At 49.5% G+C, this 16045-nt stretch overlaps 1 protein-coding gene across 3 annotated transcripts in view; it reads left to right on the top strand.

Annotated features, from left to right (window-relative positions):
* Positions 1–16045, top strand: part of Kctd1 (potassium channel tetramerization domain containing 1) — a 247635-nt gene that overhangs the window by 118341 nt on the left and 113249 nt on the right. Inside the window, exon 1 of one of the 3 annotated variants that reach the window (XM_045135006.1) lies at positions 13282–13427. The exons of 1 other annotated variant lie outside the window; for it this stretch is intronic. Coding sequence is in view for 1 of the 2 variants with exons in the window: in XM_045135004.1 (XP_044990939.1) it covers positions 13914–15863 (1950 nt within the window). In the remaining variant the exon portion in view is untranslated. Of the gene's footprint in view, positions 1–13281; positions 13428–13898; positions 15864–16045 lie in introns of those variants that run through there. One more of the 3 variants, XM_045135004.1, reaches the window with a different exon arrangement.

Genomic DNA, 16045 nt, shown 5'->3' with positions numbered 1-16045 from the left:
ATGAGGAAGCTGGGAAATTAGATCGGGGCAAGATCCCTGTGATGTTGCAACTACAGAAAAAGGCATTAAGGCAGGATGGTGTTTTGGCCAGGGCAGAAAGTGGATCACAGTGACACTGGAGACCAGCGTTTAAGGACCCTTGACTCCAACTTCCTCTCCTCAGAAACGATAGGTCACTTCGGTTGTGCTACTTCTACAAAAGAGGTCCCTTGATTTTCATCTGATTTTCAAAGAGCCCCCGACATGATTTAGTAAACATTGTGGAACAGGAAATTGATCTCTGACTTGATAACTTATATTTGATTTGGAGGCAGAATTTGTCGCAGCAGGGTCAGACTGGCACTGGAATTGTCTATGCTGAGTATGACATACGTGTCCCCAAGCCATTCCCCTGACCTACTGAGACACACTCTTTGCAGCTGACACTGAGGGATCTGTGCTTTTACACCAAGCTCCCTGGGTTACTGGAGAATCTGATGCAAGGTGAAGTTGACATGCCTCTCCCTCAGGCTCTAGACCTAAAAGGCAGCCATTCCCAGGAAGCTGAAGAAGGGCTGGAGAGATGAGTGAGCGGTTAAGGCACTTGCCTCCCAAGCCTAAGGACCCAGGCTCAATTCCCTAGGACCCACATAAGCCAGGTGTACAGAATGGTACCTACTTCTGGAGTTCATTTGCAGTGGTTAGAGGCCCTAGTGCATCCATTTTCTCTTTGTCTATCATTCTCTCTCTCTCTAATAAATAAATAAATAAATTTTATATAAAAAAAGACTAAATTAGCTGTGGATTTAGAATGCAGGTTAGGTAGGGCTAAAGAGATGGCTTCACAGTTAAGGTGCTTGCCTGCAAAGCGTAAGGACTCACGTTCAAGTCTCCGGGTCCCACATAAGCCAGACGCATAAAATGACATAAGCATGCAGGGGGCGCACATGTCTGGAGTTTGATAACAGTGGCTGGAGGCCCTGGCATGCCAATTCTCCCTCTCTCTTTGTCTCTCTCATTCTCTCTCACATATAACAAAGGTCAATCTGGGGCTGGAGAGATGGCTTAGCTGTTAAGCGCTTGCCTATGAAGCTTAAGGACCCCAGTTCGAGTCTCAATTCCGCCGGACCCACGTAAGCCAGATGCACACGTCTGGAGTTCATTTGCAGCGGCCCGAGGCCCTGGCGTGCCCATTCTCCAACGATCTGCTTCGTTCTCTGTCTGTCACTTTCAAATAAATAAATAAAAATAAACAACAACAACTAAAATGTGTGCCACCATGCCCGGCAATAAAAATATTCTTTTTGTAAAAAGGCCAATCTATTGGGTTTGCCTCAAATAAAAATTAAAAATAATAGAATGCAGATTAGCCATCAAAGCATGGTGCTAATGGTCTTCAAAGCCCTCACAATACCCAAAATGCCACGGAACTAGGGATGACGCCACAGCAAGCATTTTCCTGACCTCGCAGTGATCGGGGCCCTTTAAAAGCTCCCTGCGGGGTGGGGGTGGGGGGGCGGGGGGAACGCCTTTAACTGCTGAGCCAAGTCCCCAGTCCCTGAAGCTGTATTCTGTGTGGGCCAAGCAGAAAAGGCCATAGGTCTTAGCTCCAGATCCTAACAGTTTTCCTCAGCTTCCTCGAGTGGTTTTTCTAGGGCAGGCTGCAATCAAGTAACAAGGAGAAAAGCACTTAGAAAAACTATTACTGACCTTGATGGCCTACTGGAGGCTCAGCCACCCAGAGCCAGGTGAAGAGAGGTTCTGGGAAGACTCCCCCATCTACCTGCCTTTTGCGGGCAAGGAAGAAGGTGCCAGGAATCCACCATTGGAGTTCATTTTCTATCACTGAATTCCGCAGTCTAGGTGATTTATAAAGAGAAGAAATTTACTTTTTGCTGTTCTGCAGACCGGGAAGCTCAAGGTTAATGGGCCAAAATAGGCTTCTTGCAGTACAAGTCTCCAAAAAAGCACAAGATATCCAATGCAAGAGTCCGTGTGCCAGGGAGTGCCAGCTTTTCTGACACAGCCACTCCCTCCATAGCCCGTTAAGTCATTAATCCCTGAATAGACTCATCTATTCACAAGGGCAGAGCCATCCTGACCTAATCATCTCACAAAGGTCTCTCCTCTCAGACATACCACTGCGGGGATTAAGTCTCCAACACATTCAATGTGGAGGATGCATTCAAACCATAACAGACACTGATGACATATATTGACGTATGAATTTTTATATACTTAGAACTTAAGCAGTAAAACACATAGGATTGAATTCATGGAACTACACTAGAATGTAAACAATCAATTCCTGTGGACTGTTGAAATAAAACTGAAAGAGACTGGCCTGGGGGATTGTTCCGAAAGTGTGTGTCCCAGAGTTGGAGTAACCTGCTACAGTGAAGTTGAATGAGGCATTCGAGCTCTCCAGGTTTTCACTCATGTGGACCGTGGGAACCATCCATCCTCACACTCATTCATAAGAAAGAACTGAGCTGGCTCATGTCAGTGACCAGATCCCCAGAAAGCAGTCCCTGAATACAAACAAAAAAAGAAACATCCCATGTATATCCAGATTTCTATCCTTTCCAAATCTTCACCAATAAACACTCTCTCCTTATATACTCAGAAAAGAACGACAAGCCATAGTCTTGCTTTGTGTTTTATTTTATGTTATGTATGTTATTTGAGAAAGAGAGATGGTGGGGGAGGGAGAGAAAGACAGAGAGAGAGAGAGAGAGAGAGAGAGAGAGAGAGAATGGGCACTCCAGGGTCTCTAGCCACCGCAAATGAACTCCAGATGCATGCAGCACCTTGTGCATCTGGTTTATGTGGGCACTGGGGAAATGAACCTGGGTCCTTAGGCTTGGCAGACAAACGCCTTAATCATAAAGCCATCTCTCCAGTCTGCTCTGTGTTTTTATGTGTATGTGTGGATGTATATGGACACATGTATGCTAAAGGGACTTTCTTATTTTTTTTTAATTTTTAATTTATTTATTTATTTGAAAGCGACAGACACAGAGAGAAAGACAGACAGAGGGAGAGAGAGGGAGTGGGTGCGCCAGGGCTTCCAGCCTCTGCAAACGAACTCCTGATGCATGCGCCCCCTTGTGCATCTGGCTAACGTGGGACCTGGGGAACTGAGCCTCGAACCGGGGTCCCTAGGCTTCACAGGCAAGCGCTTAACCGCTAAGCCATCTCTCCAGCCCAACTTTCTTATTTGTTTGTTTTGTTTGCCACTGATAATGCCAAACTAGCTTTCCTGTGAGTCTTGGAATCTCCTGTCTACACCTCCTATTGTCATAGGTACGTGGGATGACAGACACGTGTGCCACTGTGTCCAGCTTAAATGGGTCTTGGCGATACTAACTTGTCATCAGGATTGCTCAATAAGCACTTTTAAACATTGAGCCATCCTCTTGCTTTATGTTTTTTAACTTAAGGGGGTGAGACATAAAGAAAGTAAAGATTGGGCTAGAGAGATGGCTTAGCAGTTAAGGTGCTTGCCTGCGAAGCCTAAGGACCCAGGTTCAATTCCCTAGTACCCAGGTAAGCCAGATGCACAAGGTGGTGCATGCATCTGGAGTTCCCCCCACCCCACCCCCCAGTGGCTAGAGGCTCTAGCACAATCATTTTCTCTCTCTCTCTCTAATAAATAAATAAATAAATAAATATTTTTTAAGCAAGTAAGTAAAGATTTTAAGTGAGATGCCATCAACATAGTTTATTTTTATTTGGAGGAATGACAACATGTAGCGCCAGGTGTATCTTAGTCACAGGACAGACTTTAGGAACAATAATCATGACGAATTAGGACTCTTCCACTGGCGGTGACTGTGCTTGGCTCTGCAGACTTGGATCATTGGATGGAGATGTTAAGTCGTGATGTTTCTGGCTTCTCTGCCCCCCTCTCCTCTAGCAGGTGCAAAGCCTATGTCTCCAGCATCAAATTAAGGAAATAGAACAAGCCCTTCCCAGGGCTTCTTTAAATATTCAGATAAGCCCATGTGCCCCTATCAGTTAAATTAAGCCTTCCTAAGAAAAAGTAAGTCAATTAGTTCAAAATGTGGGTTAGTGCTTCTGGGTATTTAAAAAGGGGATATATTTTTTTTTTCTTTTTTAGTTCATTAGAAACACAGCCACAGGGAAGGTACATATCCACTCTTCCTCACGTTCTGTGAATGATACTGTACAACTAGGTGCCAGTTTCCAAGCAAGCGCTTCTAACCACTGAGCAATCTCCCAGCCTACCATTTTCTGATATTTAGAGCTTCAGGAGCTGGTCCTGAAAGTGCCTCAGAATCATGTGAATATTGGAACATGAGCTTTTTAAAGATTTTATTTATTTACTTATTTAAGAGAGAAAGAGAAGAGGACAGAGAGAGAGAGAACAGAGAATGAGTGCATCAGAGTCTCCAGCCACTGTAAACAGACTCCAGAGACACGTGCTACCTGGCGTAGCTGGCTTACACGGGTGCTGGGGAATTATACCTGGGTCCTTCGGCTTCAGAGGCAAGTGCCTTAACCGCTAAGCTATCTCTGCAGCTTTAACATTTAGCTTGCATTGCCCTTTCAGTTAATACACCTTGCCTTTGTCATCCTTATGGATAATCACCTGCCATGGCTGCTAGGACACCATGTGCCATCTCTCCCTCGACTTCCTTTGTTGAGCAAATAAATACTTATTCTGTGAACTTTGATCAACAAAGGTGGGACTCTGAGAAATTATGAGATATCTTTCTGGAACACTCTTTGTAACATAAACTGCAAAAATTCATTGGTCCAAGTGACCTAGACACAATAAACCAAACTAACTAAAAACAAAAGGAAAAAAAAGGAGAAATTACCTAAGATTAACTTCTGCAAGTGATTTCTGGGTCAAAGAATATGAACACTTTTATACCCTTGAAGTGGTCACTTAATTGCTTTATTAAAAAGCTAGCCCAGTTGATATTGACAAAATATAAAAAATAAGCATTTTTAAACCTACATTTGGGGTTAAAGTGTTTTTTACATTGTTTATTCTATTTTCTTTTTACTTCATGAATTTAGCAGGTTACTTTATTTGACTATAGCAGATAGTTTTATATCCTGAAGCCATTTTAAATAGCTCCCCAATATTAAAAAATACATACTGGGGCTGGAGAGATGGCTTAGCGGTTAAGCGCTTGCCTGTGAAGCCTAAGGACCCCGGTTCGAGGCTCAGTTCCCCAGGTCCCACGTTAGCCAGATGCACAAGGGGGCGCACGCGTCTGGAGTTCGTTTGCAGAGGCTGGAGGCCCTGGCGCGCCCATTCTCTCTCTCTCCCTCTATCTGTCTTTCTCTCTGTGTCTGTCGCTCTCAAATAAATAAATAAAATTTTAAAAAAAAATACATACTGGGGCTGGAGAGATGGCTTAGTGGTTAATGGCTTGCCTGTGAAGTCTACGGACCCCAGTTCAAGGCTCGATTCCCCAGGACCCACGTTAGTCAAATGCACAAGGGGGCACACACGTCTGGAGTTTGTTTGCAGTGGCTGGAGGCCCTGGTGCGCCCATTCTCTTTTTCTCTCTCCTCTCCTTCTTTCTCTTTATGTCTGTCACTCTCAAATAAATAAATAAAAATGAACAAAAAAAATTTAAAAATACATACTGGGGGCTGGAGAAATGGCTTAGTGGCTAAGGCACTTGCCTGCAAAGCCTAGCAAACTGAGTTTGATTCCCCAGTACAAATGTAAAGCCAGATGCACAAAGTGGGATATGTGTCTGGAGTTTGTTTGCAGTGACTGGAAGCCCCGACATCCCATTCTTTCTCTCTCTCTGCTTGCAAATAAATAAATGAAAATATTTTTTAAAATACTGATTACAGGACACAGTCACAAATATCTGTAGCTCCTTTTTCAGTCTAATTGTATTGCAATGAAATAAATGTCACTGCGCAGTGTCACATACCTCTTAGCTATATGGTTAGAAGATAAAGAAATGACTATCCTTTTTTTTAATTAATTAATTTATTTATTTGAGAGCGACAGACACAGAGAGAAAGACAGATAGAGGGAGAGAGAGAATGGGCGCGCCAGGGCCTCCAGCCTCTGCAAACGAACTCCAGATGCGTGCGCCCCCTTGTGCATCTGGCTAACGTGGGACCTGGGGAACCGAGCCTCGAACCGGGGTCCTTAGGCTTCACAGGCAAGCGCTTAACCGCTAAGCCATTTCTCCAGCCCTAACTTTTTTTTTTTTTTTTTTTTGAGGTAGGGTCTTACTCTAGCACAGGCTGACCTGGAATTCACTTTGTAGTCTCAGGGTGACCTCAAACTCGTGGCAATCCTTTTACCTCTGCCTCCTGAGTGCTGGGATTAAAGACGTGTGCCACCACGCCTAGCTAAACTTTATTTTTATTTATTTATTTAGTTAGTTATTTGAGAGAGAGGGAGAGAGAAACAGAGAGAGGGAGAGAGAGAATGGGTGTGCCAGGGCCTCCAGCCACTGCAATCAAACTCCAGACACATGCTCCCCCTTGTGCATCTGGCTAATGTGGGTCCTGGGGAATCGAACTGAGGTCCTTCGGCATTACAAGAAAACACCTTAACCACTAAGCAATCCCTCCAGCCCATGAGTATCATTTTTAATTGTAGGTTAAACTTTGACTTTTTTTAAATTATTTATTTATTTATTTGAGAGCGACAGACACAGAGAGAAAGACAGATAGAGGGAGAGAGAGAGAATGGGCGCGCCAGGGCTTCCAGCCACTGCAAAAGAACTCCGGACGCGTGCGCCCCCTTGTGCATCTGGCTAACGTGGGACCTGGGGAACCGAGCCTCAAACCGGGGTCCTTAGGCTTCACAGGCAAGCGCTTAACCGCTAAGCCATCTCTCCAGCCCAAACTTTGACTTTTATATTTGATTTTCTTCCTCTTTTTTGGCATATGTGGGCTGTGTGTGTGTGCGCGCGCGTGTGTGTGTGCGTGTGCGCGCTTGTGGAGGTCAGAGGGCAATCTGGGGTGCTTTTCCTCAGGAGTGCTATCCATCTAGCCTTTGAGACAGGGTCTCTGGTTGGCCTGGAGCTTGCCTGGCTGACTGCTGAGCCCCAGCGATCTTCATCTCCCCAGTGCTGAGACTACAAGAGGGTACCACCATGCCCACATTTTACGTGGGCATAGGGGATCAAATTTAGGCCCTCATGCTTATTGAGAAAGTGCTTTACTCACTGAGCTATCTGTCCAGCCCCTGCCTTTGAATTCCTTATTAGCCAAATGAAATTTAATTATTAACAATATTATAATAAAGGGAGGTAGCACATTTTCAGATTCCCCAAATGCATGATTTACTTACGGAAAAACTGCAATCGTCTTGTGCAGTTCAGCCTAGGAATCTGGTAAGTGGTTATTAGCTGAAAGGTCCAGAATTACAGCTGTCTGATGGCAATTAGAAGGTAAACATTCTCCCCCTGTCAATCAGTGTCAACTCTGCTCTGCCCTGTTTTTTTTTTTTTTTTTTTTTTTTTTGGTGGCAAAGCATCAAAGAGAAAAATAAACACCCTTCTCCTTGTCCCCCTAAGATATATGCAGGATAACCCAGGATTTCAGTAGAAAGCATCTCAAGCTAGTCTGGTTGGGGATGTGGGCATTTGTCTAAATTCTTCACTGAGATCTCTTCTAATGCAAATGGGACTGTACTTCCAATAACCAAGCAAAGACAACCAGTGCTCAACAAAGATTGTTTTCACCTATTTCTATCATTGTCATAGTCCAAGGCCCCTGCCTAGTACTATTGAGATCCTCCAATCAGATTGTACAGGGGAGGATCTTAATGATATGAAATTATTTCTGTGTTGTTTTGTTTTTCATTCTTTGTTTCCTAAAGGTTCAATACAGTCATGAAGTTCAGTCACAGGCTATAGAATAAGCTTGCCAGGGGCTGGGGAGATGGCTCAGCAGTGAAGGCACTTGCCTGCAAAGCCTAAAGACCCAGGTTTGATTCTCCGGTACTACATAAAGCCAGATGCACAAAGTGGCACATGCATCTTAAGTTCATGTGCAATGGCTAGAGGCCCTAGTGACCATACATTCATTCATTCTCTCTCTCCCTACAAATAAATAAGTAAAAGTATTTTTCAAAGTGTGGGGCCAGAGAGATGGCTCAGCAGTTAAGGTGCTTGCCTGCAAAGCCTAATGACCAGGGTCCAATTCCCCAGTATCCATATAAAGGCAGATGCAGAGCGGTGCATGCATCTAAGGTTTGTTTGTAATGGCTGGAGGTGCTGGTGTACCCGTTCTGTGTGTCTCTCTCCACTCTCTCTTTCTGTCTCTGCTTGTAGAAAATAAATAAAAATAGGGCTGGAGAAATGCCTTAGCAGTTAAGGTGCTTGCCTGCAAAGCCTAAGGACCCAGGTTCCCCAGTACCCATGTAAGCCAGATGCACGTGGTGGTACTTGCATCTGGAGTTCATTTGCAGTGGCTAGAGGCCCTGGCATACATTATCCTCTCTCTCAAATGAGTAAATAATAATTTAAACGCATATGTAAATATGTATGCATGTATGTATGCATGTATGTACGTATGTATGTATGTATGTATGTATATATTTGCCAGCCCTTGTGGGATCTTACAAAGCTGGGCTATACAGTTGATATAACCTCTTGAATTTTTAGTGTGAATGGGCTTTCAGTGCTGTGAATCAAACCTAGATCCTCTTATTTGCCAGGTAAGTGATCTCCCACCAAGCCACACACTCCAGCCTACGGACTCACCTTCTCAAGACTTTTTGTCCTTTGTTTGCTTGTTTATAACGAAGTGTGGAAAATACTGGAGTTTTAATTATATAAGAGCTAATGGTTAAACCTAATATAGTAGTGCATGTCTTTAATCCCATCACTTTGGAGGCTGAGGAAGGAGAGGCCAGTCTAGGCTATATCATGAGACTCTGTCTCAAAACAAACAAACAAAAAAATAGAACAAAATATGCTAATGGTTAAAGTTTAATTGTGCCACGTACTGTATTATATATATGTATATATATATGTATGTGTGTGTATACATATACATATACATACATACATATACATATATATGTGCATATATATTATATATATATATATATATATATATATATACTTGTCAAAACAATTCTACAAGTTTCAGACTAATATATCCCAGAACATAGAATAATGTGATGATTGAGACACAGAAAAGACCACTTGGTAAGGCAAGGAAGCTTCCATCCCCTCAGCAATACAACTTCTTGTCACCATTACCTTTCTACCCATACATAAACATTTGTACATTTTTGTTCACTATGTTCCAGGCACCTGGCTAAAATATGCAAAGGAAAAGACTTGGGAGTCACAGCAAAACAATACACTTGTTGCCCTTGTGGAATTATTTTTCTTTTCTTGCACTTTGTAGAAGTACATGAGTTCACTTTTCATCTAAGTACCAGAAACATTACTCAAGATGATCTTCAATTGAATTCAACCAAATTAATATAGTGAAACTGAAACAAAGAGATCGAAATAGCTTCAATTTAAAGTCATATTTAACATCAAAAGCACTTTGTGCATCTTTAAGTAATCAAATCTAGAGAGTATGGCCTTCTCTTTTGATTTGTTTCTTTAAAATGATTAACTAAATGCTTTTCTGGCTTCTGCCCAAGAGCCCACAAAATCCTTAGGACTTAACTAATTTAAAACCTCTGCCACCCACCTCTCTCAATACACAGACACCTCCATTCTCGGGGTCTGCCTTTGAAAAAGTTCACATAAACTTCCCCTCATACCTGCACACACTTGTGCTCACACACAGGAAAGAAAGAGACAAAGAAAGAAAGCTGTAAGTAATTTCTGGGTCAAACAGTGTGAACATTTTGATAGCTTTTTGAAGAGGTTATCTGATGGCTTTCTGAAAACGCTATCCTAACATTGACGATAAAATTATGAGAATAACATTTGAATATGTTGTTACTGGCACAAACACTCATGAGATAGAAACCTGAAATGGGAGTGGGTGGATTGTAAAGTGAAGAAGAGGATATTTGGGGGTCTTCAAAGCATTCTGCGATGGGGAAGCAGGGGTGTACAGGCTCAGGAATGGCCAGGCAACCTGGGGTAGCGCATCTTGTGGAAACTAAAGATCTTAAAGACGCTTGAAGTAAAGTCTGACCATTAAATTACTGTAAAAAAAAATGTTCCACATTGAATTGAGATTCCTTTTTTGTAATAAGGCAGGCACACTTCTTGCACCAGAACTAAAGCATCCTTTGAAAGCAGTGATGCCCAGCTGTCAGTTGGTGGACTGAGTGGATTTTAGGACGCGAAATCAAGTGGAAGAATATGTCTCTACGCAGATAATAAAAGTGAGCGACTTCGATCCTTTCAGTTTGGAACTGAGGATATGGAATCACAAGATGATTTTAAGGGATCGCTTAATAAACCTGGAATTGAACTCCTTGCTTTATGAACCCAACTATAATTTTGTGTTATTGTGTTTTAAAAAATTAAGCAACTTTTTTTTTCTGTCTTTCCCTTGAGGTGAGCAGTGGGGACAAGAGTGTATTTACCTCCGTGTGTGTGTGTGTGTGTGTGTGTGTGTGTGTGTGTGTGTGTGTGTTTTGGTTGCTGTTGTTTGTTTTGTTTTCCTGGTAGTTTTGATCTAGTGACTTAGGTACTAACCTGAAGAGGTCTTTTTTCAGTATTTGATATAGAATTACGGGCAAAGAATTTTGTGAGGGTGACCGGAGTTGGTGCTATTGAGGCAGATACATGGGCGCCCCAATACCAGGCCAAGGCGTACTTTCCAACCCGGGGTTTCCGGACTCTAATTTAATCTCGGGTTCTGCTCGGTGTCTGCAAACCGTCTGGGCAGCACCTGAAACTGTTTTCTCAAGTCCGCTAAGAAAAGTGATCGCTACATCTTTTTTTTTTTTTTTTTTTGGTCACCCCTGCCTTCCCCCCACCCCCATCCCCGCCCCCTGGCTTTTGCCGGTAGTGACTTGCCCTGGGGCGATTATTTCGTCCTGGGAGCACACAACTATTTTCTTTTCTGGAAATACGTTGACGTCAACTGGGAGCTGCTGGTTTGGGGTTGCTTTGTTTCGCGGAGCGTCCAACCCTGCACACCGCCTCCGGCAAACTGGGAGCAGTTGAAAGCTCCCCAGAAGGGAGGGAATCCGGTGCCTGCGTGCGTGGGTGGGTGGGTGGGGGTGAGGGGAGGAGATTGGACCCCGGGGCGCGGGGTTGGGGGGGGGGAGGCGTTTGGGATCCGGTCTTCCAGCAGAGCCCAGAGCGTTGCTCGGAGCCAGCGTGGACCCTCGGCTGGCTCACCACGCTGCCAGTGAAGGTCTCCGGGCAGCGGGAGGCAGATTTCCTGTGCGCCCACCTGAGTTCTCAGCGACTGAGTGGCCCGAGAACCTGGCAGCAACCCAGGACACGGGGCCACCTCTCCAGAGGTGCGACTCCACCGTGTGACTGGCGTGTGCCAGCTCGTGGGCCCGGGATCATGTGTACCCCTTTGAGCTGCCCACAGCCCGGGGCTCAAGGGGAGCGAGAGCACGTTTCCCTACTTCTGCGGGCTCTGTGGGGAGGACAGTGCGTGGCGTGACAATGAGGGTCACCCCTGTAGCAGCACCTTGGGGACAATCAATTCCACAGGAGAGCAAACCTCCGGGTTCCTCTTCACCTAGGACGATGTTCGCGAAAACAGGGCGGACCACTGGGTGTGTGTGTGTGTGTGTGTGTGTGTCTGTCCGTCCGTCGGTCTGGCAGTCCCCAAGGCACTGGAGGGAGCCCTCGGGGCTGGGACTTGCTCGGACTTGCTTCGCGCCTGGCACGCTCTCCCCGACGCTCTTGCAGAGTCCCAGACTGAGGAGGGCACGCGGAGGGCCAGCAGGAATCAACCCTGGAAAAGACACTGACATCTCCCTTTTAGATGCCCACGCGGCCCAGAAACCTACACTCCCTTCCTTCCTTAACATTCCTTTTAAATTACAAAATGATGGATGGTTTCTACCGAGGTGCAAAATGATAAACTCCCTGAAAACGAGGCAAGGAGGGTGAGGGAAGAGGGAATGGACAGTTGACAGCACTCCCACAGCCGGACTGCCCGGAATTCAGACTCGAAGGCAAATTCCAAGACGCACGCTAGGACCTGGCGAAGCTGTCTACACGGAGCCCGTCCCCCGCTAATGCCCCAGGCCTGGCACAGGGGCGCACTTTGGGGATCTGCCAGGGTCGCTTCTCCTTTGCCCAGGGACGCAGAGCTGGCAGGCAGGTCAGAGGGCACTTGGGCTTCCTGAGGAGGAGAAAGTTAGGATGCAGTTGGAGCTCCGAAGACCGCCCTGGTTGTGCCACCAAAGAACAAGAAAAGTCCCGGGCGGCACCGAGGCGCTGCCCCTGGGCCGGGAGAGCGAGAGGCGGTGACGCCAGGACGTGCCCGGAGCCGGGGCGCGCCGGGGGCGGGAGTTTGGCTGGAAATGGGACAGTGTCTCCTATGGGAAAGCGGGACCCAAGCGAGCTCTTTGGCTGTCTTTCCAGTTTCCGAGGTGCCCGCCCCCGCGCGCCCGGGAGGCAGCGCTGCCCATAGGGCAAATGCAGGGTTCTTGGCAAGCTTCGATCGCAAGCCGGCTTGGGAACCGAATCGCCGCCACGGTGGTGGCTAAGGAGGACCCAAACCCAAGTTCACTTTTTCTACACTCTCGCTCGCCCGCCGGGCCTTGGGCACACGCGCTGTTTCAGCTCCCGCCTTGGAGCGCCTTGCCCAAAAAGAGTCCGGTCACTAGGCTCTGGGGCAGGGAGAGGGTCGACTTGGAAAAGTGGAAGCGGAGGATGGGGGCGGGGGGTCCCTGGGGTCCAGAACGCTTCTTCCCACGACTCCCTTCCCACCGGCCCCTCCCCAAGCCTATCTTTCTCTCTTCTTCCCGGGGCTGGCTGAACCGGCGCGGACTTGCCCCGGACCTACGGGGAGTGCCCCAGGTCTTTTAATGACAGCTTAAAAGTGGCAGTTGGAAAAAAAAAAAAAAAAAGTGGAGAGGGTTGAGGCTGACGACTCGGGGCGTGTTTCTCTCCTTTGCAAAAGAGTCGGAAAGGGGAGCTGGGAGCCGCGCGCCTGGCCCCAGGCCCCAGCGCCTCTGCCGCCAGCAAGTAGGTGGGGGAGTCGCCGCCGCCGCCGCCGCCAGCCCCAGCCCGCTCCCAAGCCTCGCCCGCTGCGCCCTGGCCGCGGGCGGGCACGGAGAGGGTGCAGAGGGCCCCCGCCGTGCCTCCTCCACCCTGCCCATTAACCTGCCTGCTCCGCTGCGCTCCGGGCGGCCCCGGCCGGACACGGCTTTCTTGCAGCAGCACCCGCCGCCCCGAACCCCCGGCTCCGGGGGGCGATGACGGGGCGGTGGAAGGGGCACCGCTCCTCGGGCATTACTTAGGGAAGCCGTCGCCGCCCCTCCCTGCTGCCCGCCCCGCCGGGCCCGCGAGCAGCTCCGCCACAGGGTAAGTTTCTCCCCCCACCGACAGCTCTCCCTCCCTTCCATATATATAAATACATATATATACGTATATAGATACACATATATATGTATGTATGTATATACACATATACATGCATGTATATATTTTTTTCCCTTTAAACTTTTCTTGGAAGTAAGGAATCTCATAAGTGAAGAAGGTCGGGACCACTCTTGATCTTTCCTAGTCTCCTGGTCAAACTTAGCCCACACTTCCTCTCCACCCCCGCCACACACACACACACACCGCACACTCACCGGCGTCCTTCCTCCCCCACCTCCCAGCGCCCCCCTCCTCCCCCCTCGGGCCCCTCCGGAGCCGCGCGGGGGGAATGACAATTGGTGCGCGGCTCCTTTAAGAGCCCGGGCTTTGCCTCCCGGTAGCTGAAGGTCATTAAACACAAAAGCTCTCAGCGCTGCGGTCCAATATAGCGCATGCGCCCTGCCCGAGGACTGGCAGAGAGACGGCAATATGGCGAGAATGCCTGGCAGCGGGGACTGTAACACCAGCGCGGGCGGCAGCGCCTCCTCCTCCTCCTCCTCCTCTTCCTCCTCCTCCTCCTCCTCCTCCTCCGCCGCCGCCGCCGCCGCCGAGAACAATGGGGAGCGGGGCGAGGGCGAGCGCGGGGCCGGGGGCCGGGGACGCCGCCACGGCCGCCCGCACTACTGCAGCGCGGGCGAGGAAGAGGAGGAGGAGGAGGAAGAGGAGGAGGAGGAGGACCTGATCCAGGAGGTGCAGATAACGGGGGACGAGGAGGAGGACGGAGGTGGGGGGCTGGAGGAGGACGAGGAGGAGGAGGAAGAGGAGGAGATGGGGCTGGACTGGGACGAGCCCCTGGAGCCGGACGACTCGGCCGGGGAGGAGCTGGAACCCGAGCCGGTCCATATGATCCGTATGGACCAGAGCGCCGCGCTGGAGCCCGAGGCGCCCCCGAGGTTGTTGACGCCTCGGGCCCGGGGAGGAGGAGGAGGAGGTGGAGGAGGAGGAGGAGGAGGAGGACCACCGCCACCACCATCGGGGGACGGTGCCGATGTGGATCCGGACGTGTTGCAACGACCCGAGCGGGCCCGGTTGAGCGAGAACACCCGGCTGGCCACCCGCTACGCCGTGCGCATCTTCCGGGAGTACCTGAGCGAGAAGGCGCAGAGCCCGGACTTCGAGACCATGGACAAGGGGGCGCTGTGCCGCGTGCTGCGCTCCTTCTACGCCGAGGCCCGCTCCAAGAGCGGCCAGCTCTACAGCAAGTCGTCGCTCATCAGCATCCGCAGCTCGCTCAACCGCTACCTCAACGAGCCCCCGTACTGCCGCACGCTCGACCTCACCAAGGACCCCGAGCTGCGCAGCGCCAACCTGACGCTGGCCGCGGTGATCCGGAAGCTGGAGGAGCAGGGCGCGGGGCCCGTGGTGCAGAAGCAAGCCATCACGCGCGCCGACCTGCGCAAGCTCTACACGTCCAGCGTGTTCAGCGCCAGCACGCCCTTCGGGCTGCTCAACAAGGTGTGGTTCGAGACCTGCATGTACTTCTGCACGCGCGGCCGCGAGAACCAGCGCGAGCTGGAGGAGGACTCCTTCGGGCTGGCCATGGACGAGGACGGGCGCAAGTTCGTGTACTTCAAGTCCCTGGGGCCTTACCACAAGTCGCGCTCGTCGTCCTGGAGCAAGAAGCGCGCCGAGAGCAGCGACGAGGAGAACTTGCCCCGCATGTACGAGACGGGCACCGAGTTCTGTCCCTACGCCAGCTTCGTCAAGTACCTGTCCAAGCGCAACCCGCTGTGCAAGGCGTTCTTCCAGAGGCCCCGGGACCACTGCAGCGAGGGCGACGTGACCTGGTACGAGAACAAAGCCATCGGCAAGAACTTGCTGGGCACCAGGATGCAGATGCTATCCAAGGCGGCCAAGCTGTCCAAGACCTACACGAACCACTGCATCGGCGCCGTATCCATCGCCACGCTCAACAGCATCGCGGGCATCGGTACCAAGCTGGGCGCCGCGACGCCGGCCCCGCAGGGATGCTACGCCGCCTCCGCTGCCACCGAGGCTCTGAACGGGGCGGCCCGTCACCACTCCCACCATCCCCCTACCCATCCCTCCCACCACCACCACCACCACCACCACCGCCCCCAGCCGCCCTCGCTGGGGAACACTTACATCCTCCCCAAAGACAGCCAGGTCGGGCCCGACGTGAAACCCCCAGAGGCTGCGCCCAAGCGCGCCCTGTACGAGTCAGTGTTTGGCTCCGGGGACATCTGCGGCCCTTCTTCCCCCAAAAGACTTTGCATCCGCCCCTCCTCGGAGCCTGTGGACGCGGTGGTGGTGGTTTCCGTGAAACACGACCCCCTGCCTCTTCTTCCAGATGCCAATGGGCACCGAAGCACCAATTCTCCCACAGTAGTTCCACCTGCTATTGTTTCCCCCACCCAGGTAACCAAACCAACCTCTCTGCATGAAATCTTTCTCTGGTACCACTTCCGGACTAACTTTTGTGCTCACGTAGGTCTGGGTTGGGGAGGAGGGATTTTTTTTTTTGGTGTGTGTGTGTGTGTGTGTGTGTGTGTGTGTGTGTGTGTGTGTTTAGTATCAGGTGATATACTGCCTCCGGAGTT

Source organism: Jaculus jaculus, chromosome 15 (genome assembly GCF_020740685.1).
Source record: "Jaculus jaculus isolate mJacJac1 chromosome 15, mJacJac1.mat.Y.cur, whole genome shotgun sequence".
Lineage (NCBI taxonomy): Eukaryota > Metazoa > Chordata > Mammalia > Rodentia > Dipodidae > Jaculus > Jaculus jaculus.
This window is presented reverse-complemented; position numbering and strand designations above follow the sequence as displayed.